Source organism: Cyprinodon tularosa, unplaced genomic scaffold (genome assembly GCF_016077235.1).
Source record: "Cyprinodon tularosa strain WSP-4 unplaced genomic scaffold, ASM1607723v1 ctg321, whole genome shotgun sequence".
Classification (NCBI taxonomy): Eukaryota; Metazoa; Chordata; class Actinopteri; order Cyprinodontiformes; family Cyprinodontidae; genus Cyprinodon; species Cyprinodon tularosa.
Window position 1 is genome coordinate 199,679 of NW_024039032.1, and position 16,075 is coordinate 215,753.

The 16,075-nt window shown below is 39.7% G+C and overlaps 1 protein-coding gene across 4 annotated transcripts in view; it reads right to left on the reverse strand.

Moving 5' to 3' along the window:
* The window catches only part of arhgap36 (Rho GTPase activating protein 36), a 104,105-nt gene that overhangs the window by 12,238 nt on the left and 75,792 nt on the right, over window positions 1-16,075 (reverse strand). For 3 of the 4 annotated variants that reach the window (XM_038293127.1, XM_038293129.1, XM_038293130.1), the window contains one exon: window positions 6,802-7,115. In XM_038293127.1, coding sequence (XP_038149055.1) covers window positions 6,802-7,115 — 314 coding nt within the window. The remainder of the gene's footprint in view (window positions 1-6,801; window positions 7,116-16,075) is intronic. The other variant, XM_038293128.1, reaches the window with a different exon arrangement.

Here is a 16,075-nt window from a genome sequence, read left to right on the forward strand (position 1 = left end):
TTATTTCAGTTTAGTATGGGAAAAAAGTCAGAATGCTGACTTTAATCTCATAATTCTGACTTTTTGCTCAGTATTCTGAATTAAATCTCAGAATTCTGACTTTTTTCTCATAATTCTGACTTTAATCTCAGTATTCTGACTTTTTTCTCATAATTCTGACTTTGATCTCAGAATTCTGACTTATTGCTCAGTATTCTGAATTAAATTTCAGAATTCTGACTGAATTCTGACAATAAAAAAGTCAGAATTCTGAGATTAAAGTCAGAAACGTTTTCTGTTGTATAGGTTTTGTTAGGCAACATAAATAACACATTTTGGTCTCTTTATTGTCTTAATTGTATATTGATTTAGTAATTGCAGCACAATGCCAAGAAAGGAGGGTTAATCATATTGAAAAATCTTAAAAGCTGTTCACATTTTATTTTTAAGTGGTTTGTGAAGCAGGTATTAAAATAGCTATTATTTTGTAGGCTACCATAAGTCATATCCACGTGACAAGACTTCCAGTCATGTTGCCCTAATAGCCCATTATTTAAACTAATTTGGAATATTTGTTAAAGCTATTATTATTATTATTATTGTCATAATGGTTATTATTATTATACTGTAGCCAGTCACAGCAGGGAAGCTCTATACCATCAACATCTACCAGGACAGGAGATGAGGAAGAGTTCAGGGAAGACACAGAGACAGAAAAAGACCAGGATGAGGGAGAACAGATGGGTGAGGGAGAACAGATGGGTGGGGGAGAGCAGATGGGTGAGGGAGAGCAGATGGATGAGGGAGAACAGGGAGATGAGGGAGAACAGATGGGTGGGGGAGAGCAGATGGGTGGGGGAGAGCAGATGGATGAGGGAGAACAGGGAGATGAGGGAGAACAGATGGGTGGGGGAGAGCAGATGGGTGGGGGAGAGCAGATGGGTGGGGGAGAACAGATGGGTGGGGGAGAGCAGATGGGTGGGGGAGAACAGATGGGTGAGGGAGAACAGGGAGATGAGCCAGATGAAAGAAGTATGCTTTAGTCTGTTCTGTTGGTGATGTGACTTTTTTCCATTGAAAACTCACGTTTAGAGAATGTTACAAATAAAAGTCAAATTTCATTCAACATGCGTGTATTTTTTTTTATAATTAAGTGTTCCACGTGCGCTAAAAAGTGCTCTCCCCCCCCTCCTGAGCACCTGCCCCCCAAAATGTCTATGCACGCCTCTGTTGGAGACAGAGGGTGCTCTCTGTCTGCGAAACTTTTGTCGCGTTTGGAATAAAATTTTAGCAAGCGTCACGCTAGCGTTAGCCCTAGCGTTAGCGCTAGCATTAGCTTGCTGGACAGCTATCATTAACATTAACTCTATATCACAAAGCAGACTACTTGTAGCTTATATAAATTCAGCACACACACAAACGAAGCCCTTAAACAAATGTAAGACAGTAAAGAGCCTTCATTTGTAACAAACTAATCATTGTCTTGTCATACTTATTACATGCAATTAAGATGTTAGCTCTCTTCCAGCACTGTACTTTTAACGGCACTTTTCAAAAACTTTTGTCGCGTTTGAAAGGCAGAATAATAGACATCCATGGAAGCCAATGACACTTGGGGTGGCACACGGGGTGGCCAATCAGATCACAAGGGGGGCGGGTGCACCACGGTGGCTCCGCCTCTGCTTATGACATCACCATAGAATGATGATGTCATACACTCCTTTGATCCCTGTTGGGTGGTTAGAATCTTTGCTTCATTCCAGCTCAGGTCTCTGGTGTGCTAGCTGTGGTTATTTTGCTCTCAAAGCGTTTATTGATTTAAACTGCAAGAAAACATCTAAAAAATGAATTTCTGGGCAAAGAACGTTGATCTCGCTCAGGTAACAGAAATGCGTAGAACAAACAGGAGAAACGCCCTAGAACTCCGCTTACTCAACGAACATCTTGAAAAAGGTTTTCCTGAAATGGTCTCACACCCTGATGTGGAAAAACGGATGAAAGCCGAAATATCCTTAAACAAAAAATTTGAAAAGTGGATCAAGAAGCTTCAACAGGAGCTAAGAGCTCAGAACAGTTTTAAGGAGATCATTGCTGCAGAAAATGAAAAGATAAACGCTTTATGCTTGAGGAATGTTGAACTTCTAAAGCAGTGGGAAACTATGAAAGATGAGGTAATAAATCTAAAGACACTGAAAAGTCAGTACAAGATCGCAAAACAGCAAAAGAAAACGCTCAAGGAAGCTAACAAGTATATAGAAAAACGGGTGAAGAAGTTGAGCAAAGAAGCTACAAATCAAAGTGAAGTGGCTATGGAGGAAAAAAATAACGTGCCGGCTTGCTCTCCAAGTAAACAAAGCCAACCAGAAGAAGTTAGACATTCTGAATATTTATCAAATGACTTTCCCTCAGAACTCGTCATTTATGAGAGAGAAGCAACACCAGCTGACCAGCAGACCAAGGAACAAGAATTTCTACACTCAGTTTTAGAGTTGTCTGACAATGTATGTGAGGAACCAGGTCAGTTAGCACGGAAACAACAACATTCAGACCAGAGGACTGATTTTGAAAGCATTTCAATTGACTCGTCCTCAGAAATGGAGGAATGTGAAAGCGGACCTAACAGTGCTGACCAACAGACTGAGGAAAAAGCTTTTTTAGAGCCAGTTTCTGACAATGTATGTGAGGAACCAGGTCAGTTAGCAGAGAGAGAGACAACCCAAGCAACAGATTCAGTGGACACATCAGATGAGGGGACAGTCAGTTCATGGTTCTTCACTCCATTTAAGTTTATTTTTGGTTGAAGTGTTATTCTGTGTCTTTGTGGTTGTTTTCTGTCAGTGTTTAGCTCTTGAGTTACTCTCTGCTGCCCCCTTGTGTCTATTCCTTTCCCCTTGGCTCCCTTCTTGTTAGTCCTATTCACACCTGCTCCTTATCAGCTCATTAGCCCATGTGTAGCTGAGTTAATTAGATTCTTATTTTATTTGATGAACCTTCTCAAAACACCTTTTTGATTCATTTACATGTTTGTTGTTATTTCTGTTTTATACTGCTTTTATTTTGGTGCTCAGTGGTACAGTGAGTAGCACTGCTTCCTTGCAGCAAGAAGGTTCTGGGTTCGGTTCCCGGCCCGGGGTCTTTCTGCATGGAGTCTGTATGTTCTCCCTGAGCATTCGTGGGTTCTCTCCGGGTTCTCCGGCTTCCTCCCAAAAAAGATGACTGTTAGGTTAATTGGCTTCTCTAGTTTCTCCTTAGGTGTGATTGTGTGCGTGAATGGTTGTACGTCCTATTTGTCTCTGTGTTGCCCTGCGATGGACTGGCGACCTGTCCAGGGTGTACTGTGTTACATGCAGGCCTCCTAAGTCCACGTCAAACTTTTTTAATGATTTTACTGACCTCCTGTCTGTGATATGCGTTGATTATGACTGTTTAATTATAGTTGGAGACCAGGGGCGTGCATACATAGACACTAGGTGGTGCTAAAGTACTAGGAAGTTTGCCCTTTATCAAAGAAAATGCCCTTTTGAAACTCGTTTTTTTTTTATTATTATTATTATTAATATTATTAATATTTTACTGAGGTCTCTCTCTCTCTCTCTCTCTCTCTCTCTCTCTCTCTCTCTCTCTCTCTCTCTCTCTCCCAAAGGGAGAAAAAGACCAGGATGAGGGAGAGCAGATGGGTGAGGGAGAGCAGATGGGTGAGGGAGAGCAGATGGGTGAGGGAGAACAGATGGATGAGGGAGAGCAGATGGATGAGGGAGAGCAGATGGGTGAGGGAGAGCAGATGGGTGAGGGAGAGCAGATGGGTGAGGGAGAGCAGGGAGATGAGGGAGAACAGGGAGATGAGCCAGATGAAAGAAGTATGCTTTAGTCTGTTTTGCTGGTGATGTGACTTTTTTCCATTGAAAACTCACGTTTAGAGAATGTTACAAATAAAAGTCAAATTTCATTCAACATGCGTGTATTTTTTTTTTATAATTAAGTGTTCCACGTGCGCTAAAAAGTGCTCTCCCCCCCCTCCTGAGCACCTGCCCCCCAAAATGTCTATGCACGCCTCTGTTTAGAAGTGATGCCAAACTTCATGAGCACAGTGCTGGGGGGGGTGATGATGCGGGCATATTTTGTAGAAAGAAGATTAGGGCACTTTGCAGCTGTTGATCTAACCATTAGCCTTTTATTTTAGAGTCCAATATAATCATTAAAACCCATATGAGTTACAAAACATTTAAATTCCATTCGAAATTATTAAGTGATCTTTTTTATTTGTCTGTTGTTTGTATTTAAATAAAGTAGGCTATTAAATTTACATCAAATAATTTTGTTTAAGTCCCAACACATTATCATAAGGCACTTCACAGTCACTTCAATCAAATCCTACAGACAGATTAGTTAAAAGCTTTCTGTCGAAGGAAACCCAGCATGGATTCATTGACTTCTGGAAAGAACATGTAACCAGTCGGCAACCAAAGCACACAAGCAAATCTTTAACACAACAGCTAAAAAACAATAAACTCAGAGATGCAGTGTTTATATTACTATTCAGAACCCAGAGCTGTGCAAAAATGAATTCCAACAATGTTCTTTGGAAAAGTGGATTAAAAACTTCCCTCCCAACAAGGGGAGTGACACTCTAAGTTAGAAGGACAATGGCTAGTAAGAGTAGTTAGTAAAATAGACTAAGTCCATAGAAAACACTAAATCTTATAATTTGCCTAACATTTTATATGCCTGTAATGCACCTCTGAGAAAATGTAAATGTAAGCTTTTCTTGGGGAAAAAATTGTTTCTACCTGGTAATGTAAAGAAGAATCGATGAATAAAGGAGACGTGACATGGAGAAGTAAAGTAAAGGAAAAATTTTTAATTTTAAAGTCCATCCAGGCAGATACAGTCACGGTCTTTCTGAGGTGTATTCTGCACACCTCAGCAAGAAGGGATGACCCGGTCCGGTATTGATATCTGCAATCGGTCCTATAGCAGCAAAAAAAAACAATATTGGAGTGCATTGACCTGCATCTAAAATTTTTTGTAATAATTAAGCTGACTGAAACAATATTATTTCAAGTTTATGTCACCCACTTGTTAATAATAAACAGGTCAGATGTTGTCATACCTATTGTTGTTGACTATTTCATCATTCTCCTTCATTCTATCTCTATTCTCCCACTCTGCAGACTTTATGCTCTCTCTGCTTTTTCTCATAGTAGCTTCATCTGGTCTGTTCCTGTTTGGCTGTGACTCCATCCTGGAGAGAAATATCAGCTGTGCTGCTGCCATCAACATACTTGTTTATAGATGTTGGAGATCGGCCTGTTTTTCAGTGTAGCCCTGTTTCTCTAACTGTGACCAGCTGGATGTGCTCTCTTCATCCTCTGACATGGGAGCTGGATCAGAACTTGTCTGCCTTGCTGTGTTTCCTGGACGGGGCCGCCTTTTACAGCTGCTTTTTGTATCTCTGCTTGTTTCCTTGAACCCCAGTCAGACTCAGCAGATGGCCGCTCAAACTGAGCCTGGTTCTGCTGGGGGTTTCTTCCTGTTTAAAGGGAGTTTTTACTCTCCACTGTCGCTACAAGCATGCTTAGTGTGAGGGATTGTATTTGAGTCAATGAGTCGATGCAATCAACTGGTTTTCCTTAGGTAGTAAACTTTGAATCAATTTGACTGTATGATCTGGTTAACTATAAAGTGCCTTGAGATGACATGTATTATGAATTGGCACTATATAAATAAACTGAATTGAATTTTTGTTGTTTGTTGGGCTGCTCAGTGGCGCAGTGGGTAGCACTGCTGCCTTGCAGCAAGAAGGGTCTGGGTTCAATTTCTGGCCCAGGGTCTTTCTGCATGGGGTTTGCTTGTTCTTCCTGAGCATGCCTGGGTTCTCTCTGGGTACTCTGGCTTCATCCCACAGTCCAAAAACATGACTGTTAGGTTGCTGGCCTTCTCTAAATAGTCCTTAGGTGTGGGTGTTTAAATGAAAGGTTGTTTGTTCTGTCTGTCTCTGTGTTGCCCTGTGATGGACTGGTGACCTGTCCAGGGTGGACCCTGCCCGGGTGGACCCTGCCTCTCACCCATTGACTGCTGGAGATAGGCACCAGCACCCCAATTGGGACGAGCGTGTCAGATAATGGATGGATGAATTTTTGTTCTCTTTATGAATTATACCATTTGAACAAGACCTTTCTAACATTCCACACTACAAAATAAGAATAAACATTTGTACGATTGATGTTTATATTGTAGCGGGTCAACATTGGTATTGGTCAACACTAAAAGCTCCAATATCTGTATTGTATCTAAATAAAAAAAAAAAAGTTGTTTTGGGACTTTCCTGTTAGTTACCTGTGAATGAGGAGGATTTATGCTTTAGCACACAACCCAAAACATCTAAGCAGCTTTGATGTATCCAATTCTTGAAATGTTTCACAACTCAAAGAGTTAACTGATAAATCAAACTCTAACCACATCCAGTTGGGAGGAACAATCAAACATCTCTCTCATCCACAAAGGCACAAATTGTTTTTTCAAAAACAGCAATGGAGCGCATTCCAACTAAAATGGGGCAGCCGTGTTTGTTTTGATTCTTCTGTTTGACGTTTCACACATGACGTGCAAGATATCAACAATGAATCTATTCATTTACGGCAAAATGATTTTTTGGGAGTTTCTGAATTCACAAATCTGGCAACAATACATCTTGCTTGCAAGGTAACAACATCTACGATCTGCAGAAATCTGCAATACTCAGGCTTTTGTAACTTCAGTTTAATGGAAGTCCTTATGCACGCCTCAGTTGTTGAACTTAAAAAGAACAAAAATCCATCTCACCCTTCTTTGTCCTCTGCTGGTGTTGTCCATAAACGTGGGCGACAGCGGTTTGCTCTGGGTATCAAAACACGGTGCTGGAGCAACAGAGTTTGCAGACGGTGAGCCGGGCCCTCCTCCTGTGATGGACGACGAGCTCCCTAGAGGTTTGTTCCCATTGAAGAACTGCCTCTTCTCAGCTCTGAAGCGCAAGACGCTGGCCTCCAGGTCCAGACAGTCGCGCCTACTCTCCTTCAGGGCGTCCTGACGCCGCTTGTAGGCCTGGTCATTGGCAATCGCCTGGGAAAGCGGGATGCCAAATGCCTTGGGAGCATCTTCTGGGAAAGGAAGTAGGGAGTTATTCCAAAAGGGCAGAGACTATGAGAAAAACAATAACTAGCATTTAAAAAAATTTGGTTATGAGCATTTCCTTATTATTAACGAATACTTCAAGGAAGGGTAGGCACGCCCCTGAGAGGTTACCAATCCATCACAATGACAACACAGAGACATACTGGACTAACAACCAGGTACACATACAGTGTCTAAGGTTATTTCAGAGATACCAATTACCCTATTAGTCATGTTGTTAAACAGTGGGAGGAGGGCAGAGCACCGAAAATGCATCTTGGTATTTAAAAAAAAAAAATCTTTCTTTTCTAACAAATAGACCAAAATTATTGGCAAATTAGTATCTTTGCAGATGATAATCTTCTTAACATGTTAGAAATTTTGTCTGAATGTATATTGAAAATCTTTAAATCTTACATTGATAACATATTCTGGTGCATTTAGTTTGTTCTTGGTGTTGCAATTTGGTTATTTTTCCTAGGTTGAATGATTAGATCTCTAAAACTTTAATGCTTAAGCAGTAAAATAGCTAAAGGACATAAATAACGCTACATGTCCATAAAAATGGATGAGGCTGGAAAGAGTGAGGAGATTAATCAGGCTGTTTATTCACACTCACATTCAGAGAACCATGAAGCAGCACATGATAGTCTGAATGAAAACACGTGGGCCACCTAGTTGCACACACGTGCACAAACACCCTGCAAACAGGTCACACCACAAAGATACGGGATTGGACTTAAATAGCTTCAGTGAGAGATCCTCAAGGAAGATGTCATGGAGAAATTCAGGGGGTTTGAATGAATCTAGATTTATTTTAACTGTGTGTGTGTATGACAAAAAAAACACCAGATTATGCTTCATATTGAGTTTTAGTATCTAATATACAGTTTTCTGTCTTTAATTTGTTTGCAGTTTTGGAAGGTTTTCCTTTTTTTGACCTGTTATAATAAAATTTAAAACTAAACTCAAAAATTGACGCCTTTTTTCCTTTTATATTCAGCAATAGAGCGTATCAGAATCTAATTCTGATATTGTTTTCAGAACCTTCAAACGATGCAGCAACTTAACCTGTGACTAGTTTCAATTCTGACTCTCGATGACTCAGCTTCCCCAGCCTCCAAACCATGTTTTCCCTCTAATGCTGTGTAATTTCAGGCTTATCTGACTGATCCCATCACTCCCCCACATGTGCCCTGATCGGGTGCCACAGGCACAGATAAGCTCCTTGTTCTGCTGGAAAGCTGCCTGCAAGAACTACTCTGTTTCCCTGAGCATATTATTATTAGTGTGGCTAGAATAGCTAATTCATTTTCACTTTATTAGGCAGCATACACAAATTCAGGGTTTTCTTGTCTATTTTTTTGATTAGTAAACACAAAAAGCAATTTTTAAACAACTAGTTCATTCATTAAGAGAAAAAAGATCATTGAACCAAACTGAACCAATGGGGAAACTCTGCCTTGTTAATTCTTGAGAACCTTTGATCAACCACATCAACAGCTTAATTTCATTTTATTAGCCACACGCTGGACTGATCACTGTGAGACCTGTTAAAACAAGAACTCATTTGAATGCTGTCTGAGATCACAGGATTTAAGATCTTCAAAAGAAACATCTCATAACACAATTTAAGGAATAGCACAAATGAGAATGAACATTATGGACATGAAAAAATGGTAAACGGTATGAAATTTAACACAGATATTGTCCCACTTTCAATAGGTATGGAGAAATTGGAGCGCATTTTTTTTATTCACTTTGTTCCATATTTCATTGGGTTTGTCCGAATGTCGCCCTAATCCCTATATAGGGTGTCTGAATGCCTAAAAAAGTAGTGGACTCAAAATTTCCCTCAATCCACCTTGAAAAGTGGTGATTATCCATGGTCACTAGATGTGCAGATATATCCAGAATAACATTGGTATTGGTCAAGAGTAAAAGCTTCACAAAACGTCATGGGATTTGTTGTGACAGCGGTGAAAAATAACAAAGATGCAATAGATGCGCAGGCACCATGTAGAGAGGCGGAGTCGTGACCAATCTGTCCTAACGGTAAGTTAAGGCCCTTCCCCCATTACTATCACTTGCATTCTATCACTCATTGGGAAGGGGGAAGTACCCTTCAACCCTTAAAATTATCACTTCTGACCGAGGGTGGTTGAGAGTTAACTTGAAACGAAGTGGCTTCCTAGAACTCATTCAGCAAAAAGAAAAATAGCATCCGGCTATGTCATTGTTGGGAGCTGGAGAAGTACCACCTTCCTCCAGCAGAGTCCGCCGTGGATCCTCCTGAGCTGAGCCTCCTGCACAGCTGCAGCCCATTCCATCATCAGAGGATCCACAGTACTTAAGCTGTCTTCAGACCTTGCCTCAACGCCGCAGTGTTGATCCAGTTGGTTAGCACCTAAGCCTAGCATCTCTGAGAACCTCTGTCGACTTCTGAATCCAGACTGGATTCTAAATTTTGTCTCTGTCTTCCAGGAAACCAGTTTTTCTCCAGTGAAGCTCTGGAAGAGCTTAACCTGCCGAGCCTGCCCTCTGAGCCAAACCTGAAGCCTCTCTCTGAACCTCCGTGCAGCTCTGGACCAAGAGCTGGAAACTCAAAGTCAAGGTCTGCTCAATCCTAAGAAGTAAGACGCTGAAGCAGCTTGCGGACTCTGCTGATCAAACCCTCTCCAGATCCAACAGTTTCCCTCTCAAGGCTTTAATCAAGAACCCTCAAGGTACAAATCTGAAACTGTCAAGAATAAAACTCCTATGCGCAACGCTAACTGAACTGTTTCCCACGCAGACTCCGGTGAACCAGTTTCCCAGGCCTGAACCAGAACCAGTCATTATCTCAGTGCTTGTGTCAATAAACTCTGTTAAACCTTTTACTCCAGTTTCCGTCTCAGTGGTGTTCTGCATAATTGGGTCACACCAGTGAAACCAACATGACAGTCATTCTTTTTTGTACGGTTACCATAGAGACCATCTCTCTTGCTGTGCAAAGCATCCGGTGGTGGAGCTGGGTCTTTATTGTCAAACAGATCATTCCAAAAAAAGAAAATTAAAAACAATCCACTGGACTTTGTTTCCAAGTTTGAAGATGTTTCGCTTCCCATCCAAGCACAAAAAACAAACTTAAACAGAGTGGGTGGACTCAGGTTTCACCTTTCTAAAAACCTACAATGCAGCAATTCCTTCCCACTATCATGGCAGCCCCAGCCCCTATACAGCAGAGCGGAGGCCCTCGCCTATTCAGCCAGGCAAACAATTCCCTTTAACGACCGACCTTTCAGACACTTAGTATGGGGCATTGCAGGCTAACAAAAGAAGCCAAACGACCTCCATTCCAAAGGGGTGGACCCCTTCGTTCGTTTCAATTTGCATGTTTTCAAAACAAAAACAAGGCTTTATTAGGCTAATGTATAAAACCGCAAACTCAATGCTATTCCTGTCATTTTTAATTAAAAAAGCTTCTTGGATTGGAAGCAAACTGTCTTCAAACTTGGAAACAAAGTCCAGTGGATTATTTTTACTTTTCTTTCTTTGAAATGACCTGGATGACTGAGAATCCTCACCAGCTTGTCAAACAGATCACCCTGCCCTGTCAGAAGTTCTACCTGGTAAGTGAAACCTCATCTTTGGGCCTGGTACCAAGAAAACTCAATGCAACATATTTCTTTTTTTTTTTTAGTTGTCAACTAAAACATAGATACTGAAATGTTTTTTTTTATCCTCCAGCAAAGAGTTTAATATAGTAACATCAATACCAACTCCTTTGTACAATTTTATGGCAATGAAATAAAAGAAGAAAACAGCAAATATCTGGTTCCAATCTAGTAATTTAAATGCTTTAGTGGAGGTGAATTTTTTTTCTCTGCTGAACTTTAACTACTGTGATGTGAGTGTAGTTCCAACATGGATGGCTTTTTTTTAAAGACTTGCTAAACATTTTAGAGAAGCTTTAAAGTTATGCACTAAAAACAACATTCCCCATAATTAAATGAAGTGAAAGCAATTGTTTTTCATTGTCTGAGTCAGAGCATATACTGAATTGAGTAACCGCAATTCTTCAGCTTGCCTCTTAAGCAACTACTTATTTCCTGAAACACTCGCAACCCCAAAGACAAACTCTTTGTCTGACTTTTGCTAACAATAACTATCCTAAGGAAGAGAAGCATCCCTGCCAAGAGGACCCAAGCAAATGTCAGCTTTTAATAGGTTATCAGCATGTAATGGACTGTTACTTCTGTTTGTACAGGAAACTTATTTCTCAGCCATGATGTTCGTCGGTGGTTTGACCCTTCAGTGTTGGCGTCACTTCGCTTTTAGGCATAATTGCTCGTTAAATAATCACTTTGGTTTGTTTAGTGTTTGCACTCAAGCTGTTTGCTTGTTCAGGACATAGATCATTTAACAGCTGACTGCTGTGACACGCCGGCCAACAGCTCCAGGCTGTATTATATGTCTAGTAGAAAGATGGCTGGAATAAAAGCAATGGCTGTTTAAGGGACAGTCATGCTAAATTGCTTCTAAGATTGGTTTTCCGTGTGCAAATCTTGTGAGATATGCATAGATTTCAATTATTTACTCTACAATTCTGATTTTAATGGTAAAAAAGGATGAAAGTTTGCAGTTTCCCTTAAGTTATGTGGAAGACTTAGTAAAGTATGAAAGCACTGGTTAAATTAAATCAAAACAAATAGCTTTGCCCTACATCTCACTACAATGGTTGTAGACTCTAACTCTGGGGATATTTTTGTTTGTTTGGAGTTGATTTGAAGTTACACCGCAGTAAATCAGCCAGTAGAAATGCAACCCTGAAGGCCACTGGCAATATCACACTGTGGCAAAATTAAAAAGTCTCTCTGTTAGTGTTTAGAAATCTGATAGTGGACCACTTTGGAGCAGATTGAGAAGTCATGGAGATGAGGCCGTATTCACCCCAGTAGATTAAATCTGACAACAGAAAACAAAAAATTGTCTGATCAGATAAGGATTCTGTTTTGATGTCTGATAATAACTTTTAGCTCCATTATCTTTAGTGTTTAAAGGGTTTGAAGTGGGTTTAAAGTGGTACACTGGTCAAATGACTTGTTCTGTCAAAAATTCAACCCTCGGAAGTTACATAGGTAAGTTTAGAAGAACAGCCACATTGATATACACCAAGTGTTAATTATTAACCTGAAAAATAATTGATATATCTCACATTTGTTATTATTTATGTCAAAAGTAAGAGTGTTAATTTAAGACATGGGCAGAGGACAATCTTGCAGCAGGATAAAGACCATAAACAAACACGTCCAAGTTATGGACCAGACCAAAGTCAAATTGAGAAGATTGACAGTTGATGTTTACAGTTCAGTGTTTATAGACAATCAGCATCTACTCTCATTGAACTTAACCCATCCAGGAAAGCATTGACTGAGGGGGCTAAAGGTATGACAGAATTTTCATATTTTTATTTCTGAAAAAAAAAAAAAAAAAAATGTTTTTTTTTATTTATATTTTACAGTTGATCTGTACATAACATAATAAAATGTTTGAGACTGGTTCTAACAAGAGAACGAGTTCCAGTGGCTTTGGGTGGTTTTACTCTCCACTGTCCACTGTCCATATATATATATATATATATATATATATATATATATATATATATATATATATATATATATATATATATATATATATATATATATATATATACTTATTATTGCTAATTATTTTCTCTATAATTAGTTGGCAACACAACCTATGTTGAGTTTATCAGCATTATTGCCAACTACTGGACCAGCATTATTATTTTTAACATGATAATAATTAATCACACGTTTGGATCAATAAATACCAAAAAATACATAGAAACAGCGTTTTTTGGTGAAAAAAAGAAATATAATTTTAAGAGAATGTAAAAAAATATCACAATGAACTCTTTTTATAGCATTAACCTCATTGTGTTTGACAGTCAGACCAGCTGGGGTTAATTGTAAAATGAATACTAACGCTGAGGAAAACAGCTGTGTTTGTGTTCATAAATCTGACTCCTCTCCCTCTGGAGTTTAGAGTCTCCCAGTAACGTAGGACTGAAGCAGATTTATTGCACTGCTGCTCAGGCTTCTCCTCTGTTTTCTTTAGCCAAAGCAGTAGTCTGATAATAATAAAGGTCCTATGTGGTATTCATCTTAAAAAACAAATACATGTATGCCCATTTAAAGCAACTCTGAAAACACAGCAAACAGCTAGTTAGCCACACAGAACTGCACATCTGATTCCTTTACAGCATCTCCAAACAGATTACAGTAACCAAGGCGTAATCCTGTTATATGTACTGTAATCTACAACCTGCTGACCCCTGGAAGCTTGACAGTCACACCCCCCTCCTGCAGCCTAGAGACAGTGTTAGCCTTGAGCGCGCCGGGCGCAGGTCCCGCTGTCCTGTGTTTTGATTAGCTGGGTGATGGAGGCCTTTGGAGTGTCTGTGTGGAAGAGGCTGCAGGCTGGATTTAAAGATATGCACAGACAGAGAGGAATGTGCGCGTCGGGTGTGTTTGATCGTAACGGGCCTGATTCGATAATCACCTGAGACCAGGGAACATCTCATTCTGAGAGGTCGGGTCACATGGCCTGATCGAGGTAAATAAATGAGATGAGGGCAGGAGGAAGGGAGGGAGGGGAAAGAAACACCAGTGAGCTCCCTCTGTTTACATGCTCTGGACTACTAAAGCCTCAGGATGAGGAGCTGTATTTGATCCACAGTGATTAAAGCATCAGCGACGTACAAAATTCTGTGTTTACAACTACCACAGATGTCTTTGTTTTCTGTTCGGCTGGACAACCAAAAAAAAAAAATTCAACAAGAAAATGGAGTAAAACTGCCTGACAGGGCCGTGGGAAGGATGTGGGATACACGGCAAACATAATAACAAACATATGATCTAGAATTGTCCTTCCTGCTCCATTGTTGTACTACAAAGCCATCAAGAAGCCCTTTGGCTTTTATAAATATGAGTGGATAACACAAAACATGCTCAGACCTTAAATTATCTTTACACCATTTCTGACTCCATATACAAAACTACACAGTTATTCCAGGTGAATAAGGCTGTTAGTCAAGAGTTACAATTTGCAGAAAAGAGAGAAATTAATCTATATTGGGGTGAAGGCTTGAGACTTGATGAACAGAAAACTACTTGCAAATTACATTTATTGTGCAAGATTTTAGTTCAGCTTTATCCAGAATTCTGTTATTTTTATCATTATATCCATCCATCTGTCGATCCATTCAATTCAATTCAGTTTATTTCTATAGTGCCAAATTCACAACACGTCATCTCAAGGCACTTTACAGTTCCCCAGATCATACAGAAAATTGATTAAAAGTTTTCTATCTAAGGAAAACCAGTTGAATGCATCGACTCATTGACTCAAATACAATCCCTCACACTAAGAATGCTTGTAGTGACAGTGGAGAGGAAAAACTCCCTTTTAACAGGAAGAAACCTCCAGCAGAACCAGGCTCAGTATAAGCGGCCATCTACAGAGGACGACTGGGGTCCATCCGTCCATCCGTCCATGCTTCTTCCCCTGCTTAGTCCTTGTCAGGGTCACTGTGCCTTTCTCTGACAGTTTATAGGCGATAGACAGGGTACACCCTGGACACGTTATCAGTTTGTCACAGGGCAACACAGAGACACACAACCATGCACACACACACACTCACACCTAAGGACAATTTACACAAGACAGTTAACCTAACAGTCATGTTTTTGGACTGTGAGAGGAAACCAGAGTACCTGGAGAGAACCCACACATGCACAGGGAAAACATTCAAACAGGAACCCTCTTGCCGCAAGGCAACAGTGCTACTCACTGTCCCACTGTGTAGCCAATAGTCATTAAATTATTGTTGCAAGCAAAGAACATGGTTTGAAAATGGAAATACGGTAAGAGAAATGCAATCGAGAAATAAAATTCTTGAATAACTTATTCAGTGAAACAGTTTTTTTTTCAAATTTCTCTTTTTTAATACTGTTTTATGAATTCCGATCTTTTCAAACTGCATTTCACAGATCATCTTCTCTTCACCTTAAGCCCAAATACAAAGGTTTGCTCTTGATGTGCACATTGCCCAATAGAAATGCTGCTGCAAACCTATAGAAATGGTTCTTCACTCCTTACTCCAGAGAATATTTAGAGAATGTGCTCTAATAAAGTTGAAAAGAATGCATCTCATAAATCTCAATCTGAAGTTTGAAAAAAAAAAAATGTATGACAGCTAAAAATATGTAAATTTTGAAAATAATGTTAAAAAATGCTGATAAGTAAAATCTGAGAAAACAACAAAGAAATTATCAAGGCTTTTTTATTTTGTTTTTTAAAGTTTCTTAGTCCTTCCTGTTCTGACTAAGGGTGGATATTAATTATATCTTCCAGGTAAGATTAGACTCCAAAGACACTTTCACAGCATTTGAAGGATTTCCTAATCAGTGTAGAGGCTGTAGTAGAAGTTTTTATGTATGTGGTGTGACTGAAAGTAAAACTACATAGGCCTATCTATGTTAAAATCAAGTCATAAGGAAGTCATATTTAAATGTCTAATCATTCTGGCTTAAAACTGTATATAAATGTACTCTTTATCAGAAGATAGTGTCCCAAATTAGAACATTTCTATTTGAAAAAAATTCAGTCTTAAAATCTGTGGGTTTTTTTTTTCGTTATCTTATACAGGCCAGTCACCTTTTGCACCTAAATTCGGCCAATCATATATCAACGGTGATCTGTCAATCAAATTTTTTCGGTCATAATATCTTGATTGATATGTCGCAGCTAATATACACAACGTTTGAAATAAGAATAATTTCCTTTCCCAGTGAGTTACGTCCCAGTGTTCACGTGGATGGACGTCTGTGTCTTCAGCAGGCGTAGAGCTAACAGAACTGGCAGCGTTGCGAGGCAAGGG